Here is a 17,780-nt window from a genome sequence, read left to right on the forward strand (position 1 = left end):
GACACAAAACACAAAATATTATGTCTACATGAAAATACACTTGTCTTATGGCTTATTTTGGGTGTCATAATCTTCTTTGAAGAGAAAGTTTCTTCTAATGGTGGTATTTCTGCCATGGAAAGGCTCATCATAAAAACCATTTGCCGTTCGGGATCGGCTTAAAACTGTAAGACCCTGTAGTTTTTCAGCAACACTTTGCGCTACAGCAACAATTTTCTCAACAGAACGTCCAGTTTTAAGGCTTTCAGTCCTTTTTCTATACTCGATAGAACCAATTTTTAGAAATTCTTCCACCAACCTTTCAATTGTGGACTCAAAAAATCATTAATTTTGCGATGTGTTGTTCTTAGAGATAATTTGCATAAGTTTCAGTGATTTTAAAGCGTTGCTCTTCTTCTTAGTCCTTTATTATAAGTTTGCTCCTGTTTTGTCCACACAATTCACAGAAAATTAGCTTTGTTTTATCCTGCGACATTCTACATCTGTTTGCTTCACAAATGTCTAAGATGACATTAAAAACCGTCATTACCGTCCAGGAATTATTCAATACTGTCATCTAGGCGTCACTTTTAGAAGACCTTTTATTCAATGCAGCCAGTTGGGGGCTACAACGTTCTAGAATAAAAGTAAGAAGAAAAGCGAAAATTCTATGATTTTCTCAGTACCACCACGACCAAAATGAAAAGACATCGCATGCTGCCAAAAAGATTTAGTAGGTCAATCATTGAAAATTACAACAAAGTTTTGCAAATCGTGGAGTCGGGCAATAAGCAGTAATTCAACTGCGCTCGTAGAGAATTTTATTAATTTCACTGGCGAAGTAATGCAAGGAAATTAACTGAACTTTTTGATGATTTATAATCATTTAGCATTAATATACCTATACATATTTTTTTTAATTTTTTATAGGTTTACAAATCCTTTTTACTTATAAGTTACTGCTGTTTTAATTTTAATAATTTTTTTTCATATATATTCTGTTTTGCATATTTTTATGCGCAATGCATATTTTTTACTCATACTTTTTTTATACTTTTTGTTTTTGTTTTTACATAAATTGTTATTAATAAATAATAGTTAGTTATATTTTCATGCCCGTTTCCTGCATAAATATTTGTGGTATATTTTCTTTCTTAATGTGACGGTTTTTTACTTGTGCTAGTTTATGTACGCATGTTTAATAGTATACAGTTAGACTTATGTAAGTATTATAAATAAATGTATGTAAAATTACAGTCAAACATTTGAATTTGTATTGTTTATATTTTAACCTTTCGTTTCGTTTGCTATGGACTTAAATGCACTTAAATTAGTTTTGAGTCATTAAACAATTAAAACTACAATTACTATTACTTATAGGTATATACAAGTACATGTATGCATGTATGGTATATTTTTATATAAATATGTATTTGTTTTGCAACACTTACTGCTCTTCAACTTCTCCCCATTACTTTAATTAAATTCATGAATTCACTATTTAAAAGTTTGTTGATTTTATGCTCAGCTATTTTTATATTTTTACTCATAATTGAATAGTCTTGCAGCTAATTTGCTAATTAGTTGATTCATTGATTGGTAAATCAATTTCTAGTTAGTTGCTCGACCTTCTGTAGTAATCACAAGTGACCAGTGAACTGTTCGTGAACTTGGCTTGCCAACCATCAAATACCCCACGTTCCCACGTCCATCTCAACAATTCAAAATTTGGCGCCTTGATGAGAGTTTTGCAACCGCGAACGAATCTCATTCCTCTCCGGCTGCTGTCAGACAAAAAAGGGCTTTTCGATTTAACTTTTCTAGCAAAAATGTTTGCTTTCCCTCGTGAAGAAACAGAAAGTACGAATAGTTTGAGAAAGCGTTTTCCAACTTTCTGGCGGATTACTTCTAAAATCTGACTTTATTTGTCCCAAAGACAAAAAATAAATTAGAAAGTTACTTTCAATTTGCTAGAGTTGCATCATGAATTCCATATTAACAGGTTTGCTCAGTAAGCAGCTTTCTCGAGCACTCTTGACAAATCGGCTCCCTAAGCAAGTCACTAGAAATGTGAGTACGAAAAAAATTGAGTAAAAATGGAGGAAAAGTAAACTTTTTGGACAAGTTCCCTAAAAAATATTTGGTTTGGCAAGCCATCTGCTAGTGTAGTATGAATTGCAAAACGTTCATTACCACGGGTTCTAAAAATCAAAGATTTTATTGGAATGACCGCTTGCAAAACATGACCACAACCCACCAAACTGTCCACGATTGCGACCCATTGGGAAATATTGGGCAATTACGAAAAACGAAAAAACAAATTAAGGATATAATTGGCAGAAAGCAGCAGATACCGCACCAAAAATTGATGTCCGTCGCCTTAGAAAAGATCTCAAATCTACTTGCGTCATTTTGTTTACAACAAAGAGAATTAATGAGCTTTTTGTTAAACATGGTACGCTTCATAAAGAAAAAAAATGGTTTGATAGATGATGATAAATTTGATGTTACAACGATTTTCGTCCGACCAATATTTTTCGTGTAAATTCTTTATTCCTAAGAAGGGTATTGTAAACTCATATGACAACTTGGAAAAGTCTGCAAAATGATGTATCGAAACAGAAGGCGTAGAAATATGTAGCCTAATGCACTGGTTTAAAAGGGTAGATTTCTGGAAACCTTAAAAACAAAAACTCAGCTGATGAACAAAGAATTCCTGTGGCGACTTGCACAAGAAAAAAGAGCACAGGATGATCGATTTGGATGCTCTAGAAATAATAATTTACGATGCGCAAGAAATTCGAGACCAAAGGCATTGTAGAGATTGACGTATTATCCGATAAAACTTCAAAGTGAATGGACGGTAAGTGAATAGCTCGAACTTATTTCATACCTTAACTAAATAATCTTAATAGGTGTACAATAAACTTTCACATAACTGCACACAAACAAAATAATAACTTAACTACTTAGAAGAAAAAACTTATCCTTGTAATATTTTACAAATGTGGCGCACACGGAGGACGTATTAAAATTGATGAAGAATTGTCGGCCCCGCTCAGCAGTGCGACTAACTCTTTCATATTCTTTTCTGCGCGCATGCATACAGGGTGTTCTAAACAAAAGTATCTTTTTAAAAGTGAAAAAATTGGCACTTATCTTTTCTTTCTGTTAATTTTTGCTTCATTGGAAACTCTTCACATTACCATTAAAATATATGAATCACAACCAGAGATCGTCCAAACTTATGTCTGTGCTCTCAATCCATTCAGTGGGAATCCACTATTCCGAAATTTGCCTCAATAAACGCATATTTGAGCAGCCCAACACTACCATTAGAAATAAGTTTGAAATATTTCTCAACGCTTTTTAAGCCTAAAATGAGTCCTTTCATTTTGCGGAGCTGTGTTAACTATTAATGATAAGATTCCGAGCATTTCATTTCAAGCTGATTAAAAAAAAAACTTATATTTGGACCACCTTGCATGCTGGGCACACCATACTGGCCTTTTCTTACTCACTACCTCATCATTTAATTCACTCACTGCATTCCTTATAAAGTATGAAATCTTTCATTTTATTACCCTTCGGAAATTTGCCATTCTTAGTTCACACATCCTTCGAGCTCATCTATTAGGCAATCCTCCTTCTATCTGCAGTGCTTTCGCACTTAAAAGTACAGCTATCCCTTGTCCTTACCGGGCCCCACACTAACGCCCAGTAAATGTTCGCCGGCCATTAGACCCGCCGGTTGGTGCGCATAGTTTCTTATTTGATGCAGCGATATCAGTTGATTTGGAAATGAGTTCGAATTGTTTTGATTGACATTTTTATTCTGGAAACTTATAGCATCATAGAGATAGGGTCGCTGTGCCATGGGATGGTGACTGAGTGTGTTCAAGTGCGGCGGCATTGAATTGATGGGTGTGAATGCTGAATTGCTGGTGGTCTTCGTAATACTGGCCGCATCGTAAGGACCGACGGTGGAAGGTGTGGATACTGAAATGAGAGATAAAAGTGGAGGTTAGGTTGTGAAATTAAAATTGATATTATTCTCTTTTGATTAGTTAATTCAGATTAGTTAGTAGTTGTTGTTTATGTAGTTCTTCGAGTTCTCTAAAAGGATGCATAATTGGGAGCTATTTTTTTGTAGCATAAACGGAAGTTCAGAACCAAAATATGCATTGAGGAGTACAAGGTCTCGTCAGGATCAGTAAGCAGGAAGAAAGTTTGGCTGACATCTATAAGCCCGGAATTATATTGGGACTGTAACTATCAATTCAAAACCCGCCATCAAATACCTAGCGATTATAATTGATTGCCGTTTAAATTTTAAAACACATCTAGAATATGCTGTGAAGAAGGCATCGGGCATGAAGGCATGTCTGACTCGAATAATGCCAAACAACCTTCGGCCGTCTATCGGCTAAATGCTTTGCGGACAAAATGCGGCTTCCGCACAATTTACGATAACGCTGCCTTTGTCATTGCAGGGCTAGTCCCGGAGGACTTTTTGGCAAAAGGATTGAAGAGAGTATACTTATATATTAGACTATCCTAATACTGGCAAGACCTGTGGGACAGATGACCAAAGGGTACATGAACGCATGGGCTAACACTCATTCTTACGACGTGGTTAGAAATGAACCGTGGCAGAATAAGCTACTACTTAACCTACCAATTCTTTTCAAGGCAAGGGGTATTGCGAAAATATCTCCATAGATTTAGCCATGACAGTTCCAAAATATTGATCACGTCTTGCTCCCATGCCCACGCTATGCTTTCAAAACCTGTAACACAACCTTTTTGGGTGTTTGGCAGAGCTTCTGCTCTAAATTGTGGTGTGGTCTTGATGGTGATCCACAAATAGGAGTTTAGGCTGCTTAGAATTAGCTTCAATTTCCAGAATTTTTATTCCCAGTGACAGATTTTACAAAGGAATTGGATGGCCTGGTTCTTGGGAACAGCGTTAATTGCTTGTAAAGCTGTGTAATTAGCAAGTCGCTTATAAGTACAGGGTGTCCGATGGAAGAATTAGGTTTAAAATGTAAAGTTTCTTCGTAAACGCTTAGCGTATGATCGGGGAGGGAACCGCGTTAGATTCGTTAATCGTGCGACTTATTTAGTCCCGCTGGCACAGTAGACGGGTGGACAGCGCGCGCCCGCAATCACAGCGTATTTCAAGGCCAATGATTCGTGTGCAATTGCTGTAGATTTTATGATAATATTCGACATTTACGTGCTGCCCCAAATGAAGATTTGATTCGTTCATGGGCGCGCAGGTTCCGGGCAACGAGTGCGGCGGCAAAAAGCTCACGGCCGGGGCCCAGCCGGACATCGAGTACAAATGAAAATATTTAACTCATCGCTACAAGTTTGGAGGATAATCCGCTTCAATGCTTGGAAAATTTACTTAGTTTTTTGAGCTTCATTCAAATCTAATCCCCGTAGTTGGAGTAAGATTTGGTAAAATACAAAAATTTTGATAGTTCATTAGCTTAAAATTCAGACGTTAGGTTAAGGCTATATACAGTTAGCCTTTAGTTTGAGTCTGTTAGGCTCAAAATTAAAAAAAAAAACTAAATAAATAAAAAATATATATTAAAAAAAATTAGTTTGAGCCTGCAGTTTCAAAACCTAGTAAGAAAATTGGCATTGATTGTAGCTGCATAGTTGCTTTTCGGCCAACTCACCGATATCCTCACGGCCATTGTCACTCATGCGGTGATGCGCCTGCAATTCACCATGTCCGTTTGGGGGTCCCCCTGATGCACCGCCTCCACCACCACTCGCACTACCTCCACCCGTATTTACCGCCGGAAAGTCCATATGTTGTTGTTGTTGCGGTGGTTGCTGCTGCGGCTGCTGTTGTTGCTGCTGATGATGGTGCTGCTGTCCGCCGTGTTGCTGTTGCTGTTGGTGGTGGTGTTGTTGCTGATGTTGTTGTTGTTGTTGCTGGTGTTGCTGTTGCTGCTGATGCATGACGTCCGTCATATTGGCCGCCGAGTCCGGACTAACCTTGGGCCAATAGGAATGCTCGGTGGGCGCTATTGAGACCGGCGGCAAGCCTAGAGTTTGACGATTATGCGGATTCGCATTCGACAAACCACTTGCGCTCGTGCTTGTACCACCTACAACACCACCCGCCGCACCAACAACACCACTACCCGTTAAATTGCCGCCATTGGCATTGCCACCCGACGCGCTATTGTTTAAGCTATTGGCACTGCCGCCTATAGCCGTACCCGGTCCGACGCCATTACCACTCGCATTAAGTGTCGCTATTGGCGGCCGCTTGTCGGTGCGCTCCGCATGCTTCTGCATATGCTTGGTGAGATATGTCTCTTGTGTGTAGGATTTGCCGCAATACTGGCAGATGTGTGTCTTCAGGTGCTTGGACTCCTTGTGCTTCGGAATGTGATCGAGCAGCGATGGTTCATCCGAAAAACATTTATAGCAGGAATTACATTTGAACGGCTTATCCGTTTGGTGGCAGCGCGAATGCGATTGCAGATTGGAGAGTTGTGAGAACGCTTTCTGGCAGCCGGGGTGTCGGCATTTGTAGGGCTTGTCACCAGTGTGCGTGCGGATGTGTTGTTGCAGATGTGACAGTTGGGTAAATTTGCGTTGGCAAATCTCGCAGCGATACGGCTTGATGCCGAGATGGATGCGAGTGTGCTGCGACAGGTAGGAAGAGTTGGCGAAAGCCTTGGAACACTGCGTGCACTTGTAGGGCTTAGCTTCGCGCATATGAATTTGGGTATGCAGCTGAAGGTCTGCTTTCGAACTGAAAATCTGAAAACACATAGGAAAAGAGAATTGAGTGATTATGTGGAATTGTAGACATGTACTTATATATACATTTATTGATGAATTGAAAAGTAAATATTTTTTAATTGTGCTAGTAGATTTTTTTAAAGGTGTTCACTTACATGGCAAACTTTACTAAAAACGGCATAAATATGAGTTAGAAGGGAGTATTCAATGAAACTTAAAATTTCGAGATTGAACCCAATTATGTTGCAATAATTTTTGCGATTTATACTGACTTACTTCCTAATCATTCGGTTTGTGCCCACCAACTTTATGGCAAGTTTCGGTTGAAATAACAATTTTATAAAATATGACTAAATCAATAACCCAAAGGCCTAAAGGCCAAAAGCCTAAATATTTTATTGTAGAACTGAAAAAGAAATATTAAGGCTTTTAAACTTAAATGAAAATTCGAATAAACTTAACTTGAAATATTGTATATTTCTTTATCTAATAAAGTTCAGTTGACGAGAGCAGACGTGTTTTACTTTCGCTCGGTGACGGTTTTTAATTTAACGATTAACGTCAATCTTTCTCGACTCTTGGAAGAGAGTCAAGATTATATCTATAAAGATACCGAATGGTGATTATCACCCCCGATAGTCATATTTCCGTTTCTATCTAAAGATCTTTAGGCATCAGTTGCTTCGTTACTTTGCCGAATATAGCTGAATATACGTAAATAATTTCGCATTCTTTAATTCGAATTAATCTCTACTACTACACTATTTTTTGTCTTTAGAGAAGTTTACATACACTCTGATAGTCAAGCGGAAATAATGCCATCATTGCTCGGGTTGATAGTATGATACGTAATGCTGCAAAATGAATTCTGTTAAAATGGGACTTCAGGCGCTCAAAGGTCATACTTGACGCGTCGACGAAAAACGTATGTATCTATGCTAGTTACTTTGAACACAGGCCACTGTTTCCTAGATCGGCATACTCGAAGATTGAACGCACCTCATCTCGACTATTGCAGCTACAAGAATGAGAAGGAGGAAGAGTCTCTCAGTCTCTTCAAGGTCAGTCTTATATGGGTTTCGGGACATAGAGATATTGAGGAAATTGCATGGCTGATGAGCTAGTCAGCTGCTCATCTGCTTGAAAACAGAGGCAATATTGTAATTCCTATGGCAACTTGCAAACTAAGGAAGAAAAATAATGTTCTCCAAGAGGTCAATAGGTCATAGAGAGAAGAAAATATTTGTGATACAACCGGGCTAATTTGGTCGCAAATAGATAAGAATGGTCAGGAGAATTGCTCAACCTCTCAACAGAGAACATCTCGATGGTCGTGGCATATATCACCGGTCATTGGTTGTTAGGTAGGCAGCTGTTGGTAGGCACTTTTCTAGGAGTGTTTTCTCATGAATACTGCAGAAGTTGTAGAGGCGAGGAAGAGGAAGAAACAGTAGAACACTTCCTCTGTAAGCTAGGAGTAGAGCAAAGGTGTTAAAAAATACTAGTTTGACTCTCTTACGAAATTATCCGGTTCCATGCTGAATAACAACTGAGGTTCCTATGTTCCACAGTGGTATCACAACGGACCTACATGTCCCAAGTGAGTTGGCTGACCAGCGTGGCATGCCACTAGGTTTAGATACTTTGGCTCATAGTTCTTGAATTATACAATAACCTTAGAGATATCAATGTCTGCCAGATCAATGGGGTTTGCATTTAAAGTGAAATGTGTGATACTCCGGTATTACAACGGATCGGCAATGGGCTAAGTGAATTGGTTTAGGGACCGACTGCTACTTCTACTTACCGAATGTTAAGTTTAATGTTTGCCTAATGGATAATATCCGGAAAGAATACACACAACTCGAGAACTGTGACTTTTATAACCCTCGAGGGCTACTGATCCAGCCGTGGTCTGGTGGATTCACGACCTTAAAAACTAGAGTACTTGTCTACTGAGTTGACAAAAATTACATATTTTCAGCTTATGATCGGATCACAGGTAGTGAAGGAAATCTCAATCCTCTAATTTTGCAGAGAAGCCCTTCAAAGATCTTCCATCTAACTAGAGCAACTATCCTGTAGATTCCCGCAACGCCTCTGAGATGAAGTACACACATTAGTCTAATTTCGAAGTATTTGGATGCGCTTGAAAAATAATTGAGAAATTCCCCGACAAGTTTCGAGCGCAACATCGTCGAACGCAGGCACCTAATTGTCGCCTGGTCAATAAATTTCTCTGGCGAATCGTCTATAGAAAATGTATTAGCTTGAGATCTGCGTAATCTGGCAACCACATAGGTATAACAGTCATTCAGTCTTTGAGCCTTACCCATATAACCGGGTAGTAAAATTACAATGTTTCATATGTGTATATATTGGGTAGTCGAAAAAGTCTTTTCGTATTTCTAATTAAACTTCAACTCAGTTTTTTTTATATTTATAATGAACTTTATTAAACCAAATATGTACCATTTTGGTCGATCACCTTTTGCCATTTTTCTTCCATTATTCCATCAGTGTAAAACTTTTGTGGTTTCTCGGGGAAAAACTGCGACAAGTAATCTTCACAGGCTTCTATTCAAGCCAACTTTACTCCATTAAGGGAGTTCTGCATTGACCAAAACAAATGGTAGTCCGATGGTGCAAGGTGAGGGTTATATGGTGGATGCATCAAAACTTCCCAGCCAAGCTCTCCCAGTTTTTGCCGAGTCATCAAAGATATGTGTGGGCTAGCGTTGTCCTGTTGGAAGACGACGCCCTTTCTGCTGATCAGTTCTGGCCGTTTTTTTCGATTGCTTGATTCAATCTCATCAGTTGTTTACAGTGTAGAATCAATGGTTCGAGCAGGCTGGAGCAGCTCATAGTGGATAATTCCTTTCCAATCCCACCAAATACACAGCATAACCTTTCGAGGCGTCAATCCTGGCTTTGCGACCATTTGTTGAGCTTCACCACCCTTGCTTGATTTTGATTCACTTGTGTTTGATTCACTTTTCGTCTCCTGTTACCATTTGCTTCAGAAATGGTTCGATTTCAATTCGTTTCAGCAAGTAATCGCAGATGTTAATTCGGTTCATTAAATTTTTCACAGACATTTCATGTGGTACCCAAACATCGAGCTTCCTTTTGTAAACAGCCTTTTTTAAATGGTTCAAAACCGTTTGCTGATGAATGTTTAGTGCCTTGGCGATGTCATGGCAGCTTATGTGACGATCCTGGTCAATCTTTTCCATAATTTCATAGACTTTTTCAACGATAGGTCGACCTGAGCGAGGTGCATCTTTCACATCGAAATTTCCAGAACGGAAGCGAGCGAACCATTGTTGTGCTACACGAACTGATACAGCATCGTCTCCTTAAACTTCACAAATTTCATTGGTGGCTTGCGTGGCATTCTTCCCTTTTTTATACAAAAATTTCAAAATACCTATAGCGAATTTCTTCATTATTTTCACTCATTTTTGAACAGCTATAACTTTTTTTCAACTTCTCCGAATTTAAATGTTTTTTGGTTAAATGAAGCTTAAAATGTCACCTTTCTAACACCATATGATATGACACAATGTGATTGGTAGCACTGGAGATAGATAACTCCAACGACATCTATTGACAAAATACGAAAAGACTTTTTCGACTATCCAATATTATATTGCTCAGCATGACTGTCTGAGGACTGTGGGCGAACATCCGTTTTTGATGAGAAGCGACCAGGACGCCCGGCAGACGGGGTTACCAAGGAAATCATTCAAAAAGTCGACGACATGATTCTCGAAAGTTGGTGATAAAAAAATTGTCGGCCCGATGGGTGGCGCCATTGCTCCCGAGCAATAACAAGCGGATGCGGCAGTTAACTCCGAAGCAGTGTTTGGAGCAAATTAAGCGAGGTCCGAAGAAATTTTTGCGCCGAGTTGTTACCGTTGATGAAACCTCGATTCATCATTACACACCAGAAACTAAGTAACAATCAAAGCAATGGATTTCTCCTTGTGAATCTTCTCCAAAAAGGCGAAGACATTCCCATCGGCCAGAAAGGTCGTGGCGACGATTGTTTGGAATGCAAATGCCGTCATTCTCATGGATTTTTTAGAAAAAGGAAGAACGATCACTGGGTAATTCAACAGTGACGTATTGGACCGTTTTCACAAAAAATTGAAGGAGGCCGCCTTTGGCGAAAAAGATGGTGCATTGTTGGGTGAATATCTTGAGAAAATATTGGCTCATGATGACTGGTAGCATTTAACAAATACTACATGACACACCACTGCAAAGGATGTTGAGTTACTGTAGAGGCTAAAATCTATTGAATATGGATTATCACCATCTGCCCACATTTTTCTTGGAATTCAATGAATCTATCGGCTGTCTTTTTATGTTTTGCCAAGTAATTCAGTAAGGTCAATATATCGCAGGCTTTGGTCTCACACAATATCAACGAAGAACTAGAAAGTTTCAGAAAAACCCTGCAAGGCTTTCTGATGATGTTGAATCGAATTCAAAAGCGATTGCATCTTAAACTTTGTATTCAAATGACTAATACTAAAATTAACAAATTTGTATTAACATGATCCCTTTTGAAAAGCATAAACACAACCCTGCAACACAACTACAAATGGCAACTACCTTTGGATCCTTGACGTCCATATGCCGCGGTGAACTGGTGGTTGAACCGACACTGCCGCCGCCGCCATCACTAACAGTGCCAATATGATGATGCCGTCCAGCGGCTGCGTGATGGTGATCCACACTATTGCTGGTCACAATGATGTGCTGATTGGGGTTTGGATAAATACGCGCTTTGCGACCACGTCCACCACCACCGCCTGGACCGCTAGAGACTGTGCCGCTTCCACCACTGCCAGCCACCGTAGGTGTGCCATTCGGCACCGTCGAACTGACAATGGCATTTGTGTCGACTGTCAGCTTAACTGGAACTGCACCTCCACCCGCGCCACCACCTCCAACACCATTATTGTTGTTATTGCTGTTGACACTGGCAACTGATACAGCGCTGGATTGCGCTACACCTGTGGTGGTGCTAACTTTCTGTTGTTGTGCATGTAAATCGCTGCCGCTGGCATTACTCGCACTAGCAGCTGCCAGTTGCGCGTATTGTGCGGTTAGTTGTTGTTGCTGTTGTTGTTGTTGTTGCTGCTGCTGCTGTTGCTGATGGCCGGGATGTGGTTGGCCAAGTTGCGGTTGTGCGGCTTGTTGCTGCTGTTGTTGCTGCTGGCTGTAGGATAATACTGATGAGCGCAGATCGGCCGAGGAATTCGAGAAAACGCTTAGCGGTCCTAGTGCCACTCGCTCGTTCAAACTGTTACGCAACTGATCGATGGATCGATGGACGGCATGCGTGTAATCGCCACCAGCGGGCGGTATTTCGCCTATCAATGGCGAATTGTGGTGGTAGTCCAGGCCGCCACCAATGGGACGGTACTCGATGAGACGGCCTTCCATTGCGGTTGACTTTATAAGGTTTCCACTTTGTTTTAGTTGAAATATTATTTAAACACTACTCTTTTCAAGTTAATTTTTTTTATGTCTTAGGTTTGCACTTTTATTTCTTCACTAGCTCGAATGCTGTTATTAGTATTATTTCGATTTTTGATAATGTTGCATTATTTTTAGTTAGCTTTACAATTTCACTGTTCAAATATTTGTCGAAAAATTGCCGCATGGAACCTCAAGACTTATACCACACATACATAATTGATAACTTCACTTCACAGATATATTGGGAGTTGGAAATTCAAATTCAAAGCCTTTTTATACTTCAGAGTAAGTTAACGCTTTATAAAATAGTTTAAAAGTATAGCCTGAAAAAAGTTAAATAAAAAAATAAACAAATAAAGCGCTGAAAAGCCCTCTCGAGTTTCGAGCTTCCTTTCCAATGTGGGTTGTGTGCATCTACCTAAGCTTTCGGGCGGACGCCGTAGCCGAATGGGTTGGTGCGTGCCTACCATCCGGGAGTACGCACGCCATAAAAAAGCTCCTCATAAAAAATATATCCGTTCGGCATCGGCTTCAAACTGTAGGCCCCTCTATTTGTGGAACAACATCAAGGCCACTAAAAAGAGGAGGAGCTCGGCCAAACACCTAACAGAAATGCACGCGCCAATTATTTACTTCAATTATTTTTTACCTGAGCTTCGGCCTTCACTGGCTTACTATTATTATTTTTGTTGTACAAGATGGACTACCTGCTAGGTTTGAAATTTAATTCAGACATAAATAAAATGCTCTTATATATTAGGTTGGGGAATAAATTCGTAGCGTTTTGTACCGAATCGTCAAAGGAGTGGGTGGCTCTTGAAAATACGCCCAAGCCGAAAGTCAAGCCGGGTCTTCATCTAAAGAAGATCATGGTATGTGCTTGGTGTTACTGGGAGGGTGTGCTGCACTGAGAAATGCTCGAAACGAAGGACCCGGTCAACAAGGAGCTCTCATTGCCCAGCTGCACTGCGCGAATGAGGCTATTGGACTGAAAATACATGATCGACATGGTCAAACAATGCTCCTTCACGACAACGCCAGACCCAATGTTGCACAAGTCGTCAAAGCCGCACTCCATGAGCTCGAATGGAAGGTCCTTTAGCATCCGTCGTCTTCTGCGGATCTTGCGCCGACCTATTACTATCTTTTCCGCTCCCTGTAAAACATTTGAAGGGCGTTACCTTCGATAACAAAGAGGTCCTTAAAACTGGCTCAACAACTTTTTTGACAGCAGACCTCGCGATTTTTGGTGAAATCGCATCAATGAATTGGTCGAGAGGTGGGAAGGGGTTGTAAACAGCAATCAGCCTTTTGCCAAATAAGTAGGCAAAATTGGCCAGAATGGAACCACGGTCGCACAAAATTGCTACTGAATCTTAGGAGACATGATATGGGAAACACGAAAGGGGTACTAACATGGCAATGTCTAATTGGAAGGTATGCAAATGGTCTGGGGGTACATAATGATTTGATCGAAGTTGTCAAGATGTTGAAAAAGAGGAGAACATGGCACACCTCCTGTATACGTTGCTCTATACAGAAAAAGCTTTCCACGCTCGGATGCGCTTGCCTTGACATCATTCAAGAGGTCTCACAAATAGGGTTGTCGAAATTAAGCAAGTTCATTAAATCCACAGGTTGGTTCAGTGAATACTCGGGAGTGTAAAGGACGAGCGCCAGGAGTTTCACAATGGAACTTTTCAGCCCAACGTTGGACTCCCGCTGCAGGTGAGCAATCTGATACCGGCCATGAGTGCATCAATTAATAACTGGAATTCTTTTAAAATATATTCAACAAAAATAATGCAGTACCTCTGATAAGCAGAAGGACGGTGAAGACTAGGAATTCTTGAGTAAGGAGGCACTAACTGTTTGACTCAATACGATACCAGACGGGAACAAAACGGCACTAACAAATTTGACATCGCATTCTTCCGATGCTTGCTTTAAAAAGCGGAGCAATTGAGACTATCGGTGACCTAAAATGTCCATATGTCAAAACCTAAGAAGACGACCCTATAACAGGAAGTTGGCTACAAATATGGTGGACCGAGGCGTGGGTGAATTGAACTGGTTCATTTCATGGACTAGAACAGCGTAATGCCTGAAGTAATGCAGAAAGTAGTTCCGGGAGGGAGTCTTCCAAAAATAGGAGGAGGGATTGTTTCAGTGGCCACACCACTCAATGCGGTAGACGACGGTTGCTGTAAGTACGAAGACGGTTTGGACCCTACCTCACCAACCAGAAACAAAAAAAAGGCCAAACCACTCAACCTAACCTAACCTAACCTTCATAAAGAAACACGCGGCATTTCTCTCTTCCATGCTTCATCCTCTACTGCCCTATGATCAGTTGGCTCGCTTAAATTCGCCTTCAAATATTCAATATTGTTTATGTATATAAAAAAATTTGTGCAGCGAAGCTCTTTTATTTCTTGTATTGCATTTTTTTTAAATAAAAAACACTTCACAAGGTCAGTGTTACGCCAGACGTAAACATAAAAAATTAGAAACTATAAAAGTAACACATCAGAATAAAAAAATGAAAATAAAAATACGTATGGACGCAACAGTCAACGTATTTCTAAACAAAACTAAGTCAACACAATAATAAAAAAACTAAAATCGAAATGAAAAACCGTTCGCAAAAACATTTCATAATCAAATGCACACAAACTGTCGCGAATGTTTGCGCGGATTTGCGCAAAAACCAAAGTAAAAGAGCAGACAAAAAATTTGCTACGAAAAAATGAGTTTAGAAATATTCAAATGCCGACGCTATGAATTTAGAACGAATGGATGAATGAATGAGTAAGCACAAATATCAGTTTGTGTGCGATAATATTTGGTTGTGTGTTGGCGCGCAGGTGAAATCTGTGTATTGGTGCTGGTTTTGTTGTTTTGGGTGAGTGAGCATTTGAAGCTTTTGTTTAGACAACAACACAAAAAAACGCAATTGTTGTTGTGCCGTATAGTGCATCATATGAGAATAGATGCATACACTTGCAATGAGGCATGCAGCTCTATAAAGTTTCTACATTTTATTTGCAGTCAATTCTCTGCGCTTCGCATATTATTTTCACCCTTTTCTAATCCCTAATCGAACATTCAACTGTTGCAATGCCGCTTTTTCATATGCGCTTTTTATTGAAGCACTTACAGACACACACATACATACATATATACATGTATAGTATATGCATCTACTAGGTATGTTTGGATTTATTTATTGCATTCGCCGCACGTGCCGTGTTAGTAAATAATATTCAAAAAAACGAGTCTAAACAAAAATTTACGCACACACGCTTACATATGAACTTACGGACATACACACAAACATTCATATAGCGAATTTATCTAAACATCAACAAAATGCACGTGACAAGTCAATAAACCCAGCTGCTAAGGCTACTACCGTTGCCAGCAGCCGTCACAGCGCCGTCGGTAAAACATTTCTGAACAACACAACTTTGTGGCGCGACAAATAGAGATAGATAAAAAGCATGCCACGGATTTTTACGAGTATACGCAAATTAATAAAGTCAATGGAGAAAGAAACAAAAATAATAATAATATAAACGGTACATAAATCCTGATCTTGATGCTGTACCTCCACTTTTATGCCACCTCCGAATGGCTTATGAGAAGCATTTTCCAAGGCAAAAATTTTTTCAGAGGTTCGCCACAGCTGACCATCTGACCATCTTTCATGTTTACAATGAGGCATTCGATAAGGTTTGTCACACAGGTTTGCTTGATAAACTAAAATGAATACTTCCGAATGAATACTACGAACTCTTGGAGTCGTACATATTTATCAGATCGCTACTTTTGAATCAATGGCGCTTATTTACGATTTCACAAATAAAGGCAGGAGTACTTCAAGGCAGCGTTCTTGGGCCTTACTGTACTTTATCTTGACACAAGACCTATCTCTGATCCTAACTACGTCACAGCAACGATTGCAGATGACCCTACGCTGATTGCCGTTGGTGAAACTGAAAGCGAATCAACAGCCACATTACAAAGCGCTTTAAATAAGGTCTCCCAGTGGACTAAAAAATTGAAAATTAAAGAAAACCTAACAAAATCTGTACACGTAGTTTTCACAATCATGAAAATACATATTAGACCTACAGGTATATTACCATACTCAAACTCGGTGAGGTACCTATAAGACTTGATTGTAAACTTCGGTGGAGAGAAAATGTTTAGAAAAATAAGAAAGCATTGGATATCAAACTCAAAACCATGCAATGGCTTATGGGTAGCAGATCAGCTCTAACTATAGAAAACAAACTACTAATCTACAAACAGATATGAAAACCATGATGCCATACTAGTTCGCAGCTGTGGAAGTGCGCCAGTCAAAGTACGAAAAGCCAAATCCCACAGTCCCAAAATGAGGTCCTTAGGCGCACTGAGAGCGACCTTAAAATAAACTCCGTTTACACTGAAATCGCAAGTGACTTATAGAGAGAGAGACTAACAAACCACATCAATGAAAAAGACACATAATCTAATTGAAACCGACGGATTAATACGTGGACTCAGACGCACTAAACGTAGCGATCCATAAAAGTGATTTATGTTATGTCGAGTGAAAATTGTATACTGTTGTTTTATTTAAGTTGCTTGTTAGTTAGTTGTAAAATTTATGGACTAGTCGTAATAAAAAAAAATGTTTACAATGAGCTTCGAACTCGTCACAAATCAAATGGTAGGCCACCACAAAAAAAGTGATAGTGTTGGCTGACTTAAAAAATTATGTGACAAACCGGTATATTTCGGTAATTGACATTTGTGGCAACTATTAATAGAGAAAACCATCAGATAGCATTATAAGAATGGCACTGTTCCCCCTGCGGGCTAAAGAGTACTTAGAGAAAGTCGATGTTGCGCGAGCTAGTAGTTGCCGACATCACATGGGACGGCGCGAAAACGACAGCCTAGGAATGTGTACGATGGAAGAGATTTGTCGAAGACCTATATCACGAGCGAAGAGAGCAAGGAAAAAAAATTATAATATAATAATAGGACTTAAGGGGACACGGTGGCCTAGAAAATAAAAAAAAATCACAAATATTATAGCTTCTATAGCCCATTAACTAGGTCCGCGCGCTCCTGTACCTCAAATTTCAAACTCATTTACCTCAAAACGACTTTTTTCGGCCTGGTGTTGTCAAAGACAAAAAACTATTCAACCGAATCGTCTGAAGTATGAATATGTTGTTCACCACATCAATGGCTATCGCCCGTACTAGGAACATATTATTATTTTAATTATTTCTTATTTTTTTATTGAAAAACTGAAGAAAGGAGAGCCAATTGATTAATAATTTTTGTGGTTTTTGTTTCAGATAAATAGAAGAGCCAATAGACAACACCATCCAGGACCAATTTTTCGAGAGGATCAACTTCAGCGCCATTTATTAAATTATTAAAATTAAAAAAAAATTTTTTTTTTTCATTTTTGTATGTAAAATAAGTTAAATAAAAAGCCTAAAAAATTTGAATATCGTTTTCCA

General features: G+C 39.4%; 2 protein-coding genes across 2 annotated transcripts; both read right to left on the reverse strand.

The window, feature by feature from the left end:
* Positions 1–1,308: 1,308 nt before the first annotated feature.
* On the reverse strand, positions 1,309–6,786 carry LOC129251612 (zinc finger protein rotund-like). Its single transcript, XM_054890846.1, has 2 exons — positions 5,673–6,786; positions 1,309–3,978 (listed from the first exon to the last, which is right to left on the reverse strand). Exons 1-2 carry the CDS (start codon positions 6,784–6,786, stop codon positions 3,662–3,664), a joined length of 1,431 nt encoding a protein of 476 aa, XP_054746821.1. The 3' UTR covers positions 1,309–3,661.
* Positions 6,787–11,289: 4,503 nt separating this feature from the next.
* LOC129235476 (homeobox protein Hmx-like) lies at positions 11,290–12,216 on the reverse strand. The gene is made up of 3 exons (XM_054869344.1): positions 11,909–12,216; positions 11,380–11,845; positions 11,290–11,295 (listed from the first exon to the last, which is right to left on the reverse strand). The coding sequence occupies exons 1-3, from the start codon at positions 12,214–12,216 to the stop codon at positions 11,290–11,292; spliced, it is 780 nt and encodes a 259-aa protein (XP_054725319.1).
* Between the last annotated feature and the right edge of the window lie 5,564 nt (positions 12,217–17,780).

This window comes from Anastrepha obliqua, chromosome 1, assembly GCF_027943255.1.
Source record: "Anastrepha obliqua isolate idAnaObli1 chromosome 1, idAnaObli1_1.0, whole genome shotgun sequence".
NCBI lineage: Eukaryota > Metazoa > Arthropoda > Insecta > Diptera > Tephritidae > Anastrepha > Anastrepha obliqua.